The following is a 19,086-nucleotide window of genomic DNA, read 5'->3' on the forward strand; positions in this document are numbered from 1 at the left end:
CATTACTTTTGGAAATTATGAATGCCCCCCCAGTTTGACTGTGGTATCTTGTGTGCCCCCCCTATATATTGTTTCTAGAGTTGCCACTGAGTATCTGGATGAATGAGAAACCTGGAAATAAATCCATACAATAAATAAATAGATCATCTGGTGCTTATGTACACATTGAGCTATTGTTTTTTTGATTATTTCATATTCTTCAGAGTTATGAAGAAAAGGTGGTGCTTAGTATCAAAGGTCTTGTTTTCAGAACACTCTGTACAGCTCAGTGGAAATAGGAGTTGGCTTGCTGGGTGTGCTGTCAGTGCCAGAGATTTCAGCACAGCAACATAGGGAAACAAACAGACAACACACAAACTAAGAGTGGACGTTGAGGGTAGCAGTTTAGCTCAAGTAACTTTAGAGATTTATGAAAGTTAGTGGCATAAAAATAAACCAGGATGAGTCTGCTGCCTCAGATTCAGTCATTCTTTCCTGTGACATTATGTAACATCATTGTTCTGTTCATTATTTTTACCTCCTCCCTTCTGCTGCTGGACTTCATGAAACGGAGAAAAAACTGGCCCTGTTTTCCACCAGGGCCCCCTTCTATACCCTTCCTGGGCAATATGATGGATGTAGACTTTAAAAATCCACACATCTCTATGAGCCAGGTAGGTCACAATCAAGTATTTTTTGTTTGCCCCCTTGTTTGCCTCTCCTCACAGTGTTTTCCTCTAATCCATCTTCAGCCCTCCCACTGCTCCCATGGCTAGCCCTAGAGTTAAACTGTCCCAAATCTCCTGTATTTTTATACAAAGCATGCATAAAGCAACATACCACTGGCTCATATTTTGTACTAAATTGCACTCATTGTATTCACCATCAAGTCTCATTGACTTACCCAAGCGCTATTTGTTTTACTATGTTCAATAACATGGTCTGGGACACTGGACATTTAGATCCAAAACAGGATGCATACATCAGGAGAGGCCTGTAGAAAAACAACCTTCAGGGGGACCCTTGGATGTTGTGTTATACCACTGATGTTTGCATATACAGTATATATTTCCACGTTTGGCTAGCCACAGTAACATTTTTGCAATTTATTTGTTCTTAGTAGCCCAGATTTGTATTGCTCATGCAAACAGTCAAGGGATAAGTAATTAGATATCACGTTACCTATGATTACACCAAGATGTATTATAACTTTTTATATTGCAAAAACATTGATATGGTTGATTATTGAAGATTTAAGCTGTATACAGTTTTCCGTCCCAAAATGTGAAGCGCACAACATAAGTTGTGGTGAGGAAAAGGTGATAGAAAACAGCTCCACCTGAAATTAGGGGGTAGCAGAGGCATTATTAACCCCTTAAGGGCCAGTGACGTGCCATGCACAGCACACAAAAACAGTCAGTTAATGAACAATGATCACCACGTCATGGCATTGAACAAGCTTAGAAAGCAATCGAAGATCGCTCAATAGGCATTCATAAAAACAAATGGTTTGATAGAGTAAATTGGATTGGCCGGATTAAAAAATGTCCAAAAAATGGCATAGGCACAGACTGACCAAAACAAAAAAAGTGCAATTCCAAAATGTGGCCTTTTAGCCCCAAGCAACCATTCAAACCCATGAATAAGTGGTATCACTGTACTCAGGAGATGTTGAGGAACACATGTTGGGGTGTTGTTTGGACATTGCATAAACCAAGGGCTGTAAATTCGTACCTAAAGCACAATGTGTGTACAAACTTTGACAAAGGTTGGTGGTATAATTAGTGCATGTTTGATGGGGTAAATTGAATTGACCAGCTTCGAAGATGTCCCAAATAGGACATTGTGGTAGAAGGACCAGATGTCAAGGTTCCAAGTCAAAAAATGCGCATTTCCCAAATTTTACTTCCCAAATAACCCGACAAACCCATGCATAGACAATATTACTGTACTCGGTATTACTGTATTATGTTGCTGAACACATATTGGGGTGTTGTTTGACAGTGACTTGCACCATGATGTCCAATTTGTGTGAAAAAAATACAAAACAAAATTACTACCACAAACTTTGGCACAGGCTGGTAGTAGAATCTCGTGCTTGGAAAGGGTTAAAATATCAACATTTAAAATACTTTGGGGTGTCTTGTTTTCAGAAAAATATGATTTGATGGGATAACCATGGGGGCAGTAGGACCAGATGTTAAAGCTCCATATTAAAAAATGTGCACTTCCCAAATGTGGTGTTTTACTTCCCAGACAACCCGACAAACCTATGCATAGGGAGTATCACTGTAGAGATTTTGCTATTGGGGTGTTGTTTTCTCACAGTAACTCACACACACACTAACACACAGGCACAAAATTAGGAGGTGGAAGAACTACTACACCCTAGGCTCATTATTGCAACATTTTGCAATACAAATGAAACATTGGTTATCAAACATTGTTTATCGCACAATGTCCTATGGAATCTCCATGTGGACAAGTCAGCCACTTTTACTCCTCAGACAGTTTCATGCAGGAATTAAGAATTGTGCCTCACACTAAGACAGTGCTTTTTTTTAATGTTACTCAGCGTAGTCATATGACACGCAGTCACAACCCTATTTTGTTTTAAAGTCATGACTGGCACAACTGCCAAATCCTAAGGGCAGCAAAGCAATAGTCACTGAATCTTTCTAGGTTAAAAAAACATTTGCATCAGGATTTCAACACTTTCACGGGAGGTGTAAGTGTTCTGCTATAGATGATACACTCACTCACTGGCCACTTTCTTAGGTACACCTTGCTAGTACCTGGTTGGACCCCCTTTTGCTTTCAGAACTGCCTTCATTCTTCATGGCATACTTTCTACAAGGTACTGGAAACATTCCTCAGAGATTTTGGTCCATATAGACATTGCTGCAGATTTGTTGGCTGCACATTCATGATGGGAATCTCCTTTTCCACCACATCCCAAAGGTGCTCTATTGGATTGAGATCTGGTGACTGTGGAGCGAACTCATTGTCATGTTCAAGAAACCAGTTTGAGATGATGTGAGCTTTGTAACATGGTGCATTATCCTGCTGGAAGTAACCCTCAGAAGATGGTCATAAAGGGATGGACATGGTCAGCAACAATACTTAGGTAGGCTGTCATGTTTAAACGATGCTCAATTGGTACAAAGGGGCCCAAAGTGTGCCAAGAAAATGTCCCCCACACCATTACACCACCCACCACCAGTCTGAACCGTTGATACAAGGCAGGATGGATCCATGCTTTCATGTTATTTATATCTGACCCTGCTACCTGAATGTTGCAGCTGGAATCTAGACTCTTCAGACCAGGCAACGTTGTTCCAGTCTTCCATTGTCCAATTTTGGTGAGCCTGTGCGAATTGTTACCTCAGTTTACTGTTGTTAGCTGACATGAGTGGCACCTGGTGTGGGCTTCTGCTGTTGAAGCTCATCTGCTTCAAGGTTCGATGTGTTGTGCACTCAGAAATGATATTCTGCATACCTTGGCTGTGACGAGTGGTTATTTGCGTTACTGTTGCCTTTATGTCATTTTGAACCAGTCTGCCCATTCTCCTCTGACATCTGACATGAACAAGGCATTTTCTCCACACAACTGCCGCTCAGTGATTATTTTCTCTTTTCCTCTGTAAACCTTAGAGATGGTTGTGCATGAAAATCCCAGTAGATCAGGAGTTTCTGAAATACTCAGACCAGCCCATCCGGCACCAAAAACCATGCCATGTTCAAAGTCACTTAACTCTGTTTGAACTTCAGCAAGTTGTGTTGACCATGTCTACATGCCTAAATGCATTGAGTTGCTGGCATGTGATTGGCCTAATAAATTGGCCAGTGAGTGTAAGTGCTAGTTGCATTTTCTATAAGTTGAATTCATAATCCATAGTAAGCAGAAATATCTTATAAATATTGTTTTATTTTGCTTCATCAGTAATGAATATATTGGACAAGTAGAAAGTATTTACTTTTGAAAAGTCAAGACATATTCAATCATCATGAGAATATTGGCAAACAACAAACTGTACACTCTTAACTTGTTTCATGTCTCACTGGGCGCTTACGCATAAGCATCAGCCATGAATACCCTACTGAAAAAAATCTCCAAATATTGCTCAGCAGCAAGTACTGATACAATGCAGTGGATTAATTTTTTTTTATAGTTAAACTGTATTCTGTTTTACAGTGTGCATGGGAAATGGCGGAGTAATACAGGCCTCTTCAGCTACATTTGGCTTCTTTATATGACTTCATTTCCTTGAGCTCCTTCCTAGAAGGTTGCACATAGCCCACTGGTTTGCTTATTGGGCTGAGGTTTATGCATGCTGGTTGCAGGTACTGCTGTAATTGTGAATAGTACAGCAAATAAAATATGGGGCCCCTCATGGGTTTAGGAATTTAGGTTTTCTCAAAGGGGATAGCATTCAATTGGATACATTGCACCAAATTACCAAATGGACCTCAAGCCAGTCCATATGATTATATCAGTGTAGCTGCACATTATGTATGTATTTATGTGAGTGTTGTGTGAGAGGAGGTGCATTCACTGGTACCTGAAATCATATGCATGTGTATGTATATCTGAAGTGTGCATATATTTATGTATTTCCCATTCAACAGGTAAAAAGGATAAATTACTGAAGAGCAACTTTAAAATAATTGTGTGACATCATTAAAGTTCCAAATGATCAACAGGTTACTAGAAATACAAAATGATACTAATTGATTTTAATTATAACATAATATTTTTGCAATAGGAAGATCTGTTCTAAAAATCAGCTTGAACAAGTTGAAGGGTAACTTTCACCATACTTTCAGTAATTTAATGTTACTAAATACAAACAATACTTAAACCATAGTTTCAACTAATGCACGTAATTAAAAAAATGAACGTGCCTCATGGAGTTCACATACATAACCAGCAAATGCTACCACTTCTATATTTCCCTTTAGTCACCATACATTTTGTATGATCAATGTACACTTTCAGTTAATGAGGTGGTCCCAAATGTGCATGACTACAATTCTAAAATCACAATGAAAAACTGCTACCTAACGCAGAATAATATAAAAGACAACCAGCAGAACAATGATAATGACTCTTAAAATAGCATGATATGTGATACCAAGAATATTTGCCTAATGCAGTCAGACTGTAAAGTGTGTCATAAGAGTGAATGTCTTACATGTGACCTCTTGATGGTGAAAGGTATTTAACAAACATTTGGTTGTGTTTTTGAACAGCTGAGTAAAAAGTTTGGGGATGTCTTTAGTCTCCAATTCTTTTGGAAGAATGTGGTGGTGCTTAATGGCTTTGAAGTCATGAAGGAAGCTTTAATCAACAAGTCTGAGGATATCGGGGATCGTCCTAGATTTCCTATATACGAGAAGCTTGGGTATACCCCCAACAGCCAAGGTATCATTTTGCTAAAACTGGTTAAATCATAGTGGAATGATTACAATTTATTGAATGTTACACACTAAAGTCAAATATGTGTCTGATTCTGTCATTTTTTATGTAATTAGTTAAAATGCAATAAGGTACCCTTCAGATACATAGAAAAAAATCAGCACATTCATTTAAGAGTTACAATTTCTGGAAATCAAGGTATGTTTTTTTACAAAATACATCTAGGTTTGGTGCTAGTACGATATGGTACATCCTGGAAGGAGCAAAGAAGATTCACACTATCAACCCTTAGGGATTTTGGCATGGGAAAGAAATCATTGGAGCAAAAGATAACAGAGGAAGTTGGATTTTTATGTTCCAGATTCCAAGATGAACAAGGTAAGTGACACATGACAGACATTTGGTCAGTGTGGGAGCTATGTTTTATAACATGTCCAGGATGCATGCCTATATACTCCACCATTGCATTTCTCTATTGTGGCTAGGTCACATATTCTCATACACAGAAAATGTGGTACACAGAAAATGTTTCAGCTCTTGTTCCAGAAATAACTTTTTAGTGTAGGTCCCTCATAAAGCATAATGATGTCAGTGAGTTAAAATAGCGACTCACCTCTCAATTCCATCATTTTATTGCAGATCCCATGTGCAGCCACTGGCCGAATACACATGGTCTTATGCTGCTAAGGTATTTACAGTTGATGGCCTTAAAATGCCAGGACCAATTTTAAATCCTTGATAGCCCCTAAAAAAATGATTGTTTCCACTGATTGGGTTCCCGCACACATTCATTGAAAGAGATATTCGATCGCTGCTTTAGTTGAACTAACACCGCTGCTGACTGGCACATGCCAGGAGATGTGCATAGGCAAACACATCTTATGAACAGAAAATAGCTGGAGAGGGGGCAAAGGGGAACATGCAAATAGAGGGATTCTGCCGAATTTCCCCATGCATTTACAAGCAAGAACATCATGCAAATCATGAAAATTTGAAGGGACCATTAAGATACATTATTTATTAAAGTGCATTTGTTTTACCTGTAAAATGCGGGAAGATCTCTGAGCAAAGTAAGAACCTACTTAATTTATTTATTATGATTCATTTGTTTATTTTCTATTCAGAAATTTAATTTATAAAGAAATCAAAATAAATAAATAATGAATATCGATTGGGTTCAGAGTTCTATTAATAATACTACATAATACATATTACTATTTCACAAGAAATAAAATACAGTTGACTGCAGGAGAGTCAAGTGGATACGATTCAACCTGATACTTGCTTGCAAGTTGCAAATGTGAGTTGGAACCAAGTTGGACCCCCTATTATGAAAGGAGGGTGACATCACACCCTTCTTGCTCCCGGTGCCCAGTGAGAATGGAGCTAATAAAATGTAAATTAATGAAAGATGCTAGGATTCTGGGGAACAATTGTTTTTGGAATATATATATATACTTTGTTTGTAACTTCATTAAAACTATACACATATATATTTTAATTCATTAGCTAGTAATTCTATTTAAATTAAGACTTTATTAGGTGCTGTAATTTAATTCCCCATGGTGCTTAATTACCCCCACCTCCAGAAAAAACCTTTGGATTTGAGGTATTTCATAAGAATGATCAGAGTTTTTCTTTTCCACAGGCCAACCCTTCGATCCTTGCTTCATCATTAATAATGCAGTCAGCAATGTGATCTGCTCTATTGCCTTTGGAGATCGCTTTGATTACAATGATGAGAAATTTCAAAGACTGCTCTATCTTATGAGCAAAACTTTAACCAGAGAGTTTGGACTGGTGGCTCAGGTAGTTTACTATCTAGCTTTAACTGTATATTTTCAGTAACATTAATACAAACAGTGGACTCATCTCTGGTAGTAGTCTCTAGGCTTAATGATTTTCCCAACAAAAGGTAAAAGTGGCATAACAAAATACTACTGCACTATTATATAGAATATTTTTATAAACAATACATTTGTATTAAGTAAAATATGTTTGTTCAGTATGAATAATCTTAATTAATGTCGATTAATTGATTAATATGTTGGTGTTCCGTTTATAAATCATTCAAGTACTAATACTTTAGCATCTCAGCTGGTAGCTCTCAATGGTATCAGTTGCTATACCTGAATACAAATTATGGTACTTTTTTTGACAATATCTTTATCTTCATGACAAGGAATGGTTTTCACTAAGGGCATTATTATAACCATGTGGTTGCTACTATTTCTGTGTCACTACAATTAATATTTGTGAAGAACTATTAAATAATTAATAATAAGACTCATATTATCAAAAATATTATTTGCCTCAAATATAATTCATCTTTCTTAACAACTATCTATACCACCTTCGATACAGCCATGTAGAATCCCAACAGGTATATTCTCAACAGTGTCTAGGATATCATTGATGTGTATGTTGTATTATTTTGTATTATTTTGTTATAGTAATCCTTTGATCCTCCTTCTACCCAGTGGAGATCTAAATTGTTTACAAACTACCTAGCTGATTCCCTGCAATCACAGGACTACACATAGTAATAACTCCACTACCACAGATCAGAATTTGATGCGGCTATAGGAGGGCCCAAAGTGGAACCTTATTAAAATATAGGGTTGGCGGGCTCCTGCTCGTCTTTGCACAGGGGGAAGCAGGATATTTATCCTTAGACTAAGCGCTAGGAGCCTATTGGCAACAGCATCCGCCACAGAAAAGAATGTAGTACTTGGCTTTCAAGCTGTAGCAATAATTTAACCCCTTCGTGACAAAGGCTGATTCTATTTTTTGTACCCTTCGTGACAATGGCTGTTTTATCGTTTCTGTGGTGTTTGGGTTTAGCTGTAATTTTCTCTTAACCCATTTACTAAACCCACACAAGTTATATATTGTTTTTTTCAGGACAAGAAGGGCTTTCTTCAGACACCATAATTTTTTATATATGATGTAATTTTCTAGTTCAACCTATATACATATTGTGTCCCTACTGTGTTGATCCAGAGGAAGGCAAAAAACCCTTATGAAGCAGATGCCAATTGCCCCATACCAGGGGGAAAATTCCTTCCCGACTCCAAATATGGCAATCAGAATAAATCCCTGGATCAACGTTCTGTCCCTATTAATCTAATATCCATAACTTGTAATATTATTGCTTTCAAGAAACACGTCCAGGCTCCTTTTGAACTCTTTTATTGAGTTTACCATCACCACTTCCTCTGGCAGAGAGTTCCATAATCTCACCGCTCTTACTGTAAAGAACCCCCGTCTGTGCTGGTGTAGAAACCTTCTTTCCTCCAGCCGTAGAGGATGTCCCCTTGTTATAGATACAGTCCTGGGTATAAATAGGTCCTGGGAGTGATCTCTGTACTGTCCCCTTATATATTTATACATAGTTATTAAGTCCCCCCTAAGCCGTCTTTTTTCCAAACTAAATAACCCCAATTCTGATAATCTTTCTGGGTACTGTAGTCCTCCCATTCCCCTTATTACTCTGGTTGCCCGTCTTTGAACCCTCTCCAGCTCCACTATATCTTTCTTGTACACTGGTGCCCAGTACTGTACACAGTATTCCATGTGTGGTCTGACTAGTGACTTGTACAGGGGTAGAATTATTTCCTTGTCGTGGGCATCTATGCCCCTTTTGATGCACCCCATGATTTTATTTGCCTTAGCAGCAGCTGCCTGACACTGGTCGCTACAGGTAAATTTACTGTTAACTAAAACTCCTAAGTCCTTTTCCATGTCAGTCGTCCCCAGTGTTTTCCCATTTAATACATATTCCCAGCCTGGATTTTTCTTCCCCATGTGCATAACCTTACATTTATCTGTGTTGAACCTCATCTGCCACATCCCAGCCCAAGCCTCCAACCTATGCAGATCCATTTGTAATCGTGCGCTGTCCTCTATTGTGTTAACCACGTTACAGAGCTTAGTATCGTCTGCAAAGATTGATACTTTACTATGCAATCCCTCTACAAGGTCATTAATAAATATATTAAAAAGAATAGGACCCAAAACTGACCCCTGTGGTACCCCACTAGCAACAGTCACCCACTCAGAGTATGTACCATTAATAACCACCCTCTGTTTCCTATCACTGAGCCAGTTACTTACCCACATACACACATTCTCCCCCAGCCCAAGCATTCTCATTTTATGTACGAGCCTTTTATGTGGCACCGTATCAAATGCTTTGGAAAAATCAAGATATACGACATCCAGCGATTCACCCCGATCCAGTCTTGAGCTCACCTCCTCATAAAAGCTGATCAGGTTAGTTTGACAGGACCGATCCCTTGTAAACCCATGCTGATATGGAGTCATACACTTATTTTCATTGAGATACTCCAAAATAGCATCTCTTAGGAAACCCTCAAACAGTTTACACACAACAGAAGTTAAACTAACAGGCCTATAATTCCCCGGGTCACTTTTTGTCCCCTTTTTGAATATTGGCACAACATTTGCTATGCGCCAGTCCTGGGGAACAGACCCTTTCACTATAGAGTCCTTGAATATTAGAAATAGGGGTCTGTCTATTACATTACTTAACTCCCTTAGAACGCAGGGGTGAATGCCATCTGGACCTGGTGATTTGTCTATTTTGATTTTTTTTAGGCGGCACTGCACTTCTTCCTGGGTTAGACAGGCGACATGTACTGGGGCATTTATCTCATCCTGCTGTATATTACCTGGCATTTCATTTTCCTCTGTGAATACAGCAGAGAAGAATATATTTAATAGATTAGCTTTTTCCTGATCCCCGTCTATAACTTCTCCCTCATTACTTTTTAAGGGGCCAACGCTTTCATTGTTAACCTTTTTACTATTTATATAGTTAAAGAACATTTTGGGGTTTGTTTTACTCTCTTTGGCAATGAGTCTTTCTGTCTCCAATTTTGCTGCTTTTATCTGATTTTTACATATTTTATTTTTTTCCCGATAGCTTTTTAGTGCTTCCTCACTGCCTTCCTGTTTTAGTAGCTTAAATGCCTTTTTTTTGCCATTTATTGCCCCCTTTACATTTTTATTTATCCACATTGGTTTTCTCTTGTTCCTGACTCTTTTATTCCCATACGGTATGTACCTTTCACAGTGAGAATTTAAGATATTCTTAAAAATCTCCCATTGAGCGTCTGTACTCTTGTTTTTGAGGACATTTTCCCAATTTACAGTGTTAAGGGCTTCTCTTAGTAATTGTTTTTGCTGTTTTTTAAACATACTTTGTACTTCAGGTGTAAAATTACAGCTCCTGGTATGTTGTTGCTGTCACACAACACCCCGATATGTGTTCAGCAACATCTCCTGAGTACATTGATACCCCACATGCATGGGTTTGTCAGATTGTTTGGGGGCAAAAGGGCCAAATTTGGAACATGCCTCCTCAGCCGTATACCGCAGCATGGCAACAATTGCAGCAAAAATAGTGGGGAAGGAAAGGGTTAATGGCTCTAATAAAAAAAATTAAAAAAACCCTAAAAAAAAAGTACAAAAAAAAAAAAAAGTAAAAAAAAATGTAAACCCCAAAAACAATTGCCACTATGCAAGATCACTGTTTATGCAGTGATAAATGGCAATGAAGGGGTTAATATTAAATGGGTGGCTCTTATAAGAGCCTTTGGATCAATATATATATATATTATTGAGAATACCTGATAACACACTGATCTGTCTCTCTCCCTCACTAGAAGCAAGTGAAGGAGGGAGGCAGATCCAATACTGATCAAAGGCAATGTTTAGAAAACATTGCCTTTGATTTAGCAAATCATGATCACTCTTATGAGTGATCTGACCACTAGGGGTGTTATTCACTGGATGTCCATGACATCCAGCAACACCCCCCCCCCGATGATGACAGCAGGCTCCGCCCCCGGCTTGATGGGCGCCGCCATCTTGAAACACCGCGTGTGTTTTGAAGACGCCGGTACCGGGAAGGTAAGTTAAACATTTAGGAAGCGATCGCGGGTCGCTTCCTTTGCTAAACAGGTGTTGCAAAGATGCCTCGATACTGAGGCATCTTAGCAACACCAGCTAAGCAAAGGAAGCGACTCGCGATCGCTTCCTAAACCCGTTTTTCGGCGGCGGGCGCCGCCATGTTTGAAAGACGTGCAGTCTTTCAAACATGTTTTTTTATTTGCTCCTAGGAGCGATCGGGGGGGGGCCGGGAATGTTTTTTTTGGTGTTGCTCAATGCCTCGATGTCGAGGCATTAGAGCAACACCGTTTGAGTGAAAAAATCGATCACGGATCGATTTTTTCACCCGTTTAAAGACGTGCCGGTCCTGGCACGTCAATTGTCATAATCGTCACGATTTTCGGTGACGTGCCCGGACCGGCAATTGTCATCAAGGGGTTAAAAAAGACCGGACGCTTCCTAGTAGTTAAGCTTTGAAGACAGGAAATTGCTCTTGCAGTGCATAAAATAACAATGATAATGTGAATTTTGTCTTCTAGGTTTTAAATGAAATTCCATTTCTAACAAATATTCCTTGGCTTATAAACTATGTTCTGAAATATGAAGATGATATTATGAAGTTTCTAAGGGAAATGGTTTCAGAACATCGTAAAACTTGGGATCCTAATGACATCAGGGATTTTATTGATGCTTATCTTCTGGAACTGGAAAAGGTAAGCAATGTAATGATTAATAATGGAAACTGTTTGTCTGTTTGGACTCAAAGTCCAGATGAGTTACATGGGATTATGTTTTAAGATTTCAAAACTAAAGTTCAACTTCCATATTTGCTACTGACAACTCGCATTTGGACTTGCATATAGTAACAGTCAATGTACATCTGCTTGACATTGAGTCAAATTGATGTGCATTTAAGAAAACAAACAACGTATTGTTTTACTAACCCCCAAGTTGCTTGGAAGGTATGAATGCAAATTGCAACACTCCAAAGGAGATGAGATTACATGTAACCACCCCATAAACAGTCTCTCATCCCCTACCATGTGGAATGGATAGGTTAAAACATAATAAATAAAAACTCTAACGGGGGCATAGAGTCCAGCTATTTCCCACCACCTGTCCTGGTATGCAAGACAGTTTAACCCTTTTGAGTCCTTAAATCTCCTTTCCTACAGATTGTAGGGATTTAAAGGAATTAAAATATATTAAAATAAAAACCTTTGACAGAAGTACATTGCTGAGCCAGACACAGCTCCCCCCCTGGACTATGCAGTCTTGTGGGCACTTGCCCACATTCAACCTGGGCATCAGAACCATGGTTCCTCCTGTGGGGAAATATGGGGGGGGGTCACTTGTCATTACAGGTTAAAATGTACACAGACAATCTGCTCACACCATGGGAGGCCCATTCCATGGTCATTGTTTCCCTGCACCTTAAATTTATTATTAATGGTGTGAAAGAAGGGCTGTTTTGTATCTGATTAGCTAATACACAGCAGGTAGTCAAACAAAGCCATCAAGGTGTCAAGTGCTAGTGACAACTCTGGCATGGTCAAACGTCAAATCTTGTTAATCTTGTGTGATGTAATTCAATTATGTACTGATATGATTGAGCCCATTTGTTCTGTTGTGTAAAACCTGGTTGTTGTCTTGATGTTTATTTGTATAAATATGCTGTGTTCTGCTCAATAAAATGTTCATTTTTGCCGTACTCAATTGAAGGTACACATGGCAGGGTTCCAATGTGTGCATGCTGATGGGTGCTGGAAGTGATTTTGGGGACAACAGGAGGATATATCCGGGTGATCTCTGGGAGTGACTACAGCTCTCTTGATGAACCCGTTACAGTACTAATAAAGTAGCTTTATACTTGACATAGATGGCATGTAGCATTGTCAAATAAAATCATGCATTCTCACTTTTGCCCAAAAAATAAAAGCAATGCAATGTCAGTAGATTGAAAACTAGCCTGTGGTTTCTATACTCTGTTGTACCCACTGCTTAAAGTGGCTGCATCTTCCAAGGACTGAAAACTCTTCTCCTAAATTATTCTCCTAAGGATAATTTACTGCATTTTTTGAGAAGGACACAGGGATTTGGGTACCAATAAGGCAATTCCCACCTAGTAAAGTGGTCCAGGGCCACTGTCTCCCTAGCAATAGTACTTTCTGGCATCCCTTGAGATGTCTGGTGACAGATCCCGTCAGGGAGAGGAGCTCTGTGCACCCTAAAGTTACTATTTTACTATCAAATCACCGCACGTGATGTGGTGGAAGGGCAGGAACTCACCCTACTGGTTAAAAGTTGGTCTGGAGTTTTGGTTTGTTTATTTTTCCTGACATATAGTGGTAGTACAGAAGGCTGTTCTTCCTATGGACAAGGAGCTAAAATAGAAAGGGTTAGCCTCCCCTCCTCCAACTCCTCCTCCTCTTTACCCCATAAGAGTATACCGGACCACCCATTGTCAGGGACAGACAATTTCAGTCTGTTGGGGCACAAGGGTTGTATCCAGGGGGATCCCTCCTCTGATTGCTCCCTGTGTGGTGAGCAGAGTGGGGTGGTAGCATCCGCATTGGCGGATGTTATGGAGGCGTTGTGTTCCACCGAAGATCTGATCGCAGTTCAAATCTATATAAAGCTGTGTAGTCCAGGTTGACAGCAATGAGGCTTGTCAGCACTGGATATCCGTGACACCAGCCCCCCACGTGGATTGAGGAGATCTTAATCTTGAAAAGCCTCTGCCCTGTTATTTTTTTCTAAATATATATATTTTACAAAAAAAAATGGGGGGGGTTAGATATCTGGTCCGGTTTCTCCAGAAAAACCTGAAAGAGATAAAGCGTTAAATCCTGCTACTAAAATGGCTGCTTTTAAGTCCAAATATGTATCGTGCGCTGAGTGCGCCACCCCCTTGCTAGACAGCTGTAAAAAGAAGTCACGCAGAAATACATGCAGTCTTTTTTGGATTGGTTTCAAGACAACCTTGCACAGACCTTTGAAATGTTCAAAACAGCGTCTGTTAGCCCTTTTGAGCCCAAAATGGATAAGTTTTGTAAATGGGCACACTCCTCTCCTGAATCTGATTTGTCCTCTGGAGATGTTTCCAGATCTACTAGTTCAGGCTCTTCTAGTGAGTATTCAGAGGATGAAACCATCTTTCATCTTTCCTCCACAAGAGCTTCGTAAATTTTGCAAAGAAGTCTCAAAGCTTAGACCTGGGAAAACATCCTAAAGGGTTTCCTATGTTACCTAAGCTCTAAGCTCTCATGCATAGGGAATGGAGCAATCCTGGCAAGAGACCCTTTATTTCCAAACACTTTAAGCAGCTGTTTAAGCTTCAAGGTGAAGAAAAATGGGAGGCTATTGCAAAGGTCGCCCAGATCGCCAGCTTTCAAAAAGAACCATGATCCCTATTGGTGAAGTGTCTGGTCTCAATCCCAAAACATCAGGAGTTTCAAGGTGTCTACTCCAGACTGTTCCTTGACTGTTCGCAAAACCAGATGGATACTTCCGCCTAGTTTTGGAGTTAAAAAGCGTCAATGCCTGTATTCCATACCAACATTTCAGAATGGAAACTATCCTCACGGTCATGGTGACCATAGACCTGAATGATGCTTATCTCCATGTCCCTATCGCAGTGGCATCCTGAAAATTCCTCAGGTTCGCTATAAGGAACGGGACGAAGGTTCACCACTTCCAGTTCACGTCTCTCCCGTTTGGTCATTTATCAGCTCCGAGAATTTTTACAAAAATATTTTTGCCGCAACTCTGTAAGAAAAGGTGTCACAGTCGTCCCATACCTGGACGATTGGCTCATCAAAGACCTTCTCTCACATCTTCAGTTTACAATACAATTCTTAGACGACCATGGCTGGATCATAAACCAAAGAAAATCCAACCTTATTCCGGCCACAAGAATTCAGTTTTTTGGACTGATAGTAGATTCCACCTCCTTGAGACTCTATCTCCAACATTCAAAGATCAAAAGAGTAAGAAAAGAAGTGTCCGCTTTACAACGAACTCCAACCTGCTCCTTCAGGAAAGCTATGAGCATCTTGGGCACTCTGACGGCCTGTATCCCAGCAGTAAGCTGGTCCAAGGCGCAAATAAGGCCCCTGTGACAGAACCCTCCATCACTGGGGCCCCTGGAGAGGCCTGAGAGCCAGCCTCCTCCCTATCGACTATGGACCCGGGCATTGTAGAGACTTCTGTGTGTCACTGCTGCATACCTAATTATCAATTACATAACAGGTAGCTATTAATCATGTGAGCTCCTGTTATCTCTGTGTCCTGGCTATTGTCTGTCTCAAGCCAATCATTCCACGTCTACGTCCCCAATTAATGTAATTATTTATGTCTCATGTCATCCTGTCCTTCCCCCGGATATTATGCAGAATTTGATCTAATTACTTTCTTCCTGACATGGTAATTAGATCATGTGATATTTGTCTTGCCCCTTTCTTACTTGTGTATATATAGCTCTGTATTTGGTTTTAATAAAGGAGTCCTGTATTCACCTCAACATGAGTGTTGCCTGATGCTTGGGGTGGGCTTCTATGATCCTTTATTGTCCTTTTCAGGACAATAGCCACACTGTGTAGCTAAGCTTTGGATAGCCACAGTGCAAACGCAGCTCCGGTGCAGCAGCGTCCCCCCTTCTATCTACAACGCTGGTTCTGCCTGGCGCTGAAGGGGTTAATTGAGGAAGCAACGTTTGGCAGGAGTACCCAGTTGGGGTACAGGTCAGTCCCGTCACAGCCCCTTCAGTGGGCCTTCCTAAAGAATTGGTCCAGGAAGGAGGAAGATCTGGACGTCAACTTCAGCGTCCAAGCACGTTTTAGCCCACCTGAACTGGTGAAGGACAGATCATCTCACCAAAAATAGGCTGGGGAGCTAATTTAGGTTACCTCTTCAGACAGGGCAAGTGGTAGCTAAAGGATCTGACGCATATAAGGGGAAGGGACAACGGTATTGCAGATGACCTCAGCAGATCCCGTTGGTCCCAAACAAATTGGTCCCTGGACAGAAGAATTTTCTCTATCCTAGTGCTAAAATTTGGCCCGGTTCATACTAGGGAAGTATTCACACATTTATTTATTGATTATTTATCACATTTCACCTTAAGTAGCACGTATTTTTTGGATTTCTTTTTTGTTGTTATCTGTATATATTTTTCCTCTTATATCCTTATTTACGAGCACTTATGGCTTATTCTAGGAACCAATACACTAGTTCCCTAGAACAAAGATCACAAAAATTAATTAATATCTTCACACATGAAAACACAGATATTAACCCTCCGACTAATATGTTCGTTCAGCTTGAGAGATTAGCTGAAAAAGAACTTAAAAAATGGTGGGAGATCACTTTTTTACAACATTATATTAAAAATAAACTAATCCCTAGAGGTTTAAGAATCAATAAATACCCAGCATTTGGACAGGATGATAAATCATTTATGGATAAGTGGAACAACATCTTGGAAAGATGTTCCACAGATCTCATGATATTACTAGTAGAGGTGCAACAGGAAAATCTAAGAAACATTGAAACTGAAATTAGGCAGGTTGAGGACAATATACATCAAAATGTAGAAACATCAGAGATCAATAAGAGAAACGACATTTTAAGAGAAAAAATTCAGAAAACTGAAGAATCAATTATAGAGATTAAAAAGAAAAAATTGAAAAGAGACCAAGAGGACTACCAAAAAGAGACAAATAAAAGTTTTTTTAAGAATCATTATGTCAAAAATTACAACACCAAAAACTATAACACTCAAAACTATAATGCACACAGATACAAAAATAATCCCTATCAGAACTCCAGACCGAGAGGAGATTTTAAAATTTATAATCAGAGAGAGAAAATAACAAGAACCAATTCCTTCAATAATCCCAAAGAGACATATACCCCAAGGGAAAATAATAAAAAATCACACCACATGAGAGACTATAGATCTCATAACCAATTTAATGGAAATCGGGATCAAACACACAAAACATTATATAGAAATCAAGATGCCCCGAGTAAACATGATACAATGGAAAATTCGAAGCAGTCTTTTTTAGACAGGGAGCGATCCCTAAAAGAGGATTCGGGAAGAGAACCGAGGTGGAATTTCCCAATAAGGGAAACACAAAACAGATTCCAGCTATTTGCACAGTCACCAGGAAAAAGAAAGAAAACATTCGAGGATCCAGAGGACAGGGAATTAAACCTAAAATAAATACTATTGATGATATCATAAATATTTCAAGTGTAGCTCTTAATCCCACAGAACTCAAATTACTCTCTAAGGGTCTCAAATTTGCTCCAAATAAAGGCCCAAGTGGCTTTGACCTTTTTATGGATGCGCAAAAATTCTTACGAAAATTAACTATAAAAAGATTTTTTACTAAAAGAGAACCAAATATGAGCAATGAACTTATCAATATGGATAATTTTGTACATAGGACTTTTAGACCAAAATCTCATTTTTTTCCTCATCAAGAGAAAAGTGAACATATACAGGTCTTCACAGACATGTTACTTCATGAGTTTGAAAAAATTGAACAAAATAAAAAACGTAAATACAATCTCACAAAACCAGAGCAAGAAAGCATTAAAATATTAAAGGAGAACAAGGAAATAGTGGTAAAGGCTGCAGATAAAGGCGGATCCACCGTCATTATGGATAGGTCCTACTATTTAGAAGAGGCTAATCGGATCCTAAATGATGAAATTACATATAAGAAATTAGCAAAGGACCCCACCAAGTCCTTTCAATTAGAATTTCAGAATTTATTATTAGAAGGGAAGAATAATGGAGTATTAAAGAACCATGAATTCAGTTTCTTAAATATAGAATTCCCTAGGGTGGCAGTTTTTTACTTTTTACCCAAGATTCATAAAAACATGATTAAACCTCCAGGAAGACCTATTATAAGTGGAATAAATTGTTTAACGAGTAATACATCACAGTATGTGGATTTCTTCTTACAAAAGTATGTGACCCTTTCATCCTCGTATATTAGGGATACTAAACACATAATAGAAACCCTAAATCAAATTAAGTGGCAGCCTAATTACATTTGGGCCACAGTTGATGTTTCATCACTGTATACAGTAATTCCTCACGACAAAGGAGTAGAAACCATTGAAAGAACACTGAATAAAGACACAAAGATGGATCCTTTGCAACAACAATTTATTTTGCAATGTATAAAATTTATCCTCACACATAATTATTTTTGGTTTCAATCAAATTACTTTTTACAATTGTGTGGGACCGCCATGGGGACCAGATTTGCGCCCAGTTATGCCAATTTATATGTGGCTGACTGGGAACAAAAATACATTTGGTCTAACAACCCCTTTAACGCAAATCTGGTCCTCTGGCGACGTTTCATCGATGATGTCTTAATAATTTGGGATGGATCTAGGGAACATTTGGATTCTTTCATCACATATGTTAACCAAAATGAATATAACCTCAAATTTACCTCTTGTATAAATGAAAAGGAGATTGATTTCTTGGACCTTACCTTATACACTTGTGGAGAAGATATCTACACTAAGACTTTTTTTAAACCAACAGATAGAAATGGTTTTATTAATTTTAACAGTTGTCATCATCCAAATTGGTTACACAACATTCCCAAGGGGCAACTAGCCAGGATTCGAAGGAACTGCACAGAGGAAAAAGAATTTGTAGCCCAAAGCAAAAAACTAATTACCAGATTTGAAGAAAAAAATTATCCTCAGGATTTATTAGAAAAAAGTCTCATATC

General features: G+C 39.0%; 1 protein-coding gene across 1 annotated transcript in view; it reads left to right on the forward strand.

Moving 5' to 3' along the window:
• Nucleotides 1-440: 440 nt before the first annotated feature.
• LOC149284411 (cytochrome P450 2D15-like) overlaps nt 441-19,086 on the forward strand; it is a 30,244-nt gene continuing 11,598 nt past the window's right edge. The window contains exons 1-5 of the mRNA XM_089496807.1: nt 441-653; nt 5,233-5,404; nt 5,624-5,776; nt 7,047-7,207; nt 11,854-12,027. Coding sequence (XP_089352933.1) covers nt 441-653; nt 5,233-5,404; nt 5,624-5,776; nt 7,047-7,207; nt 11,854-12,027 — 873 coding nt within the window. The remainder of the gene's footprint in view (nt 654-5,232; nt 5,405-5,623; nt 5,777-7,046; nt 7,208-11,853; nt 12,028-19,086) is intronic.

This window comes from Sceloporus occidentalis, unplaced genomic scaffold, assembly GCF_023333645.1.
Source record: "Sceloporus occidentalis isolate IW3139 unplaced genomic scaffold, rSceOcc1.0.p SCAF_94, whole genome shotgun sequence".
In the NCBI taxonomy this organism is placed as follows: Eukaryota; Metazoa; Chordata; class Lepidosauria; order Squamata; family Phrynosomatidae; genus Sceloporus; species Sceloporus occidentalis.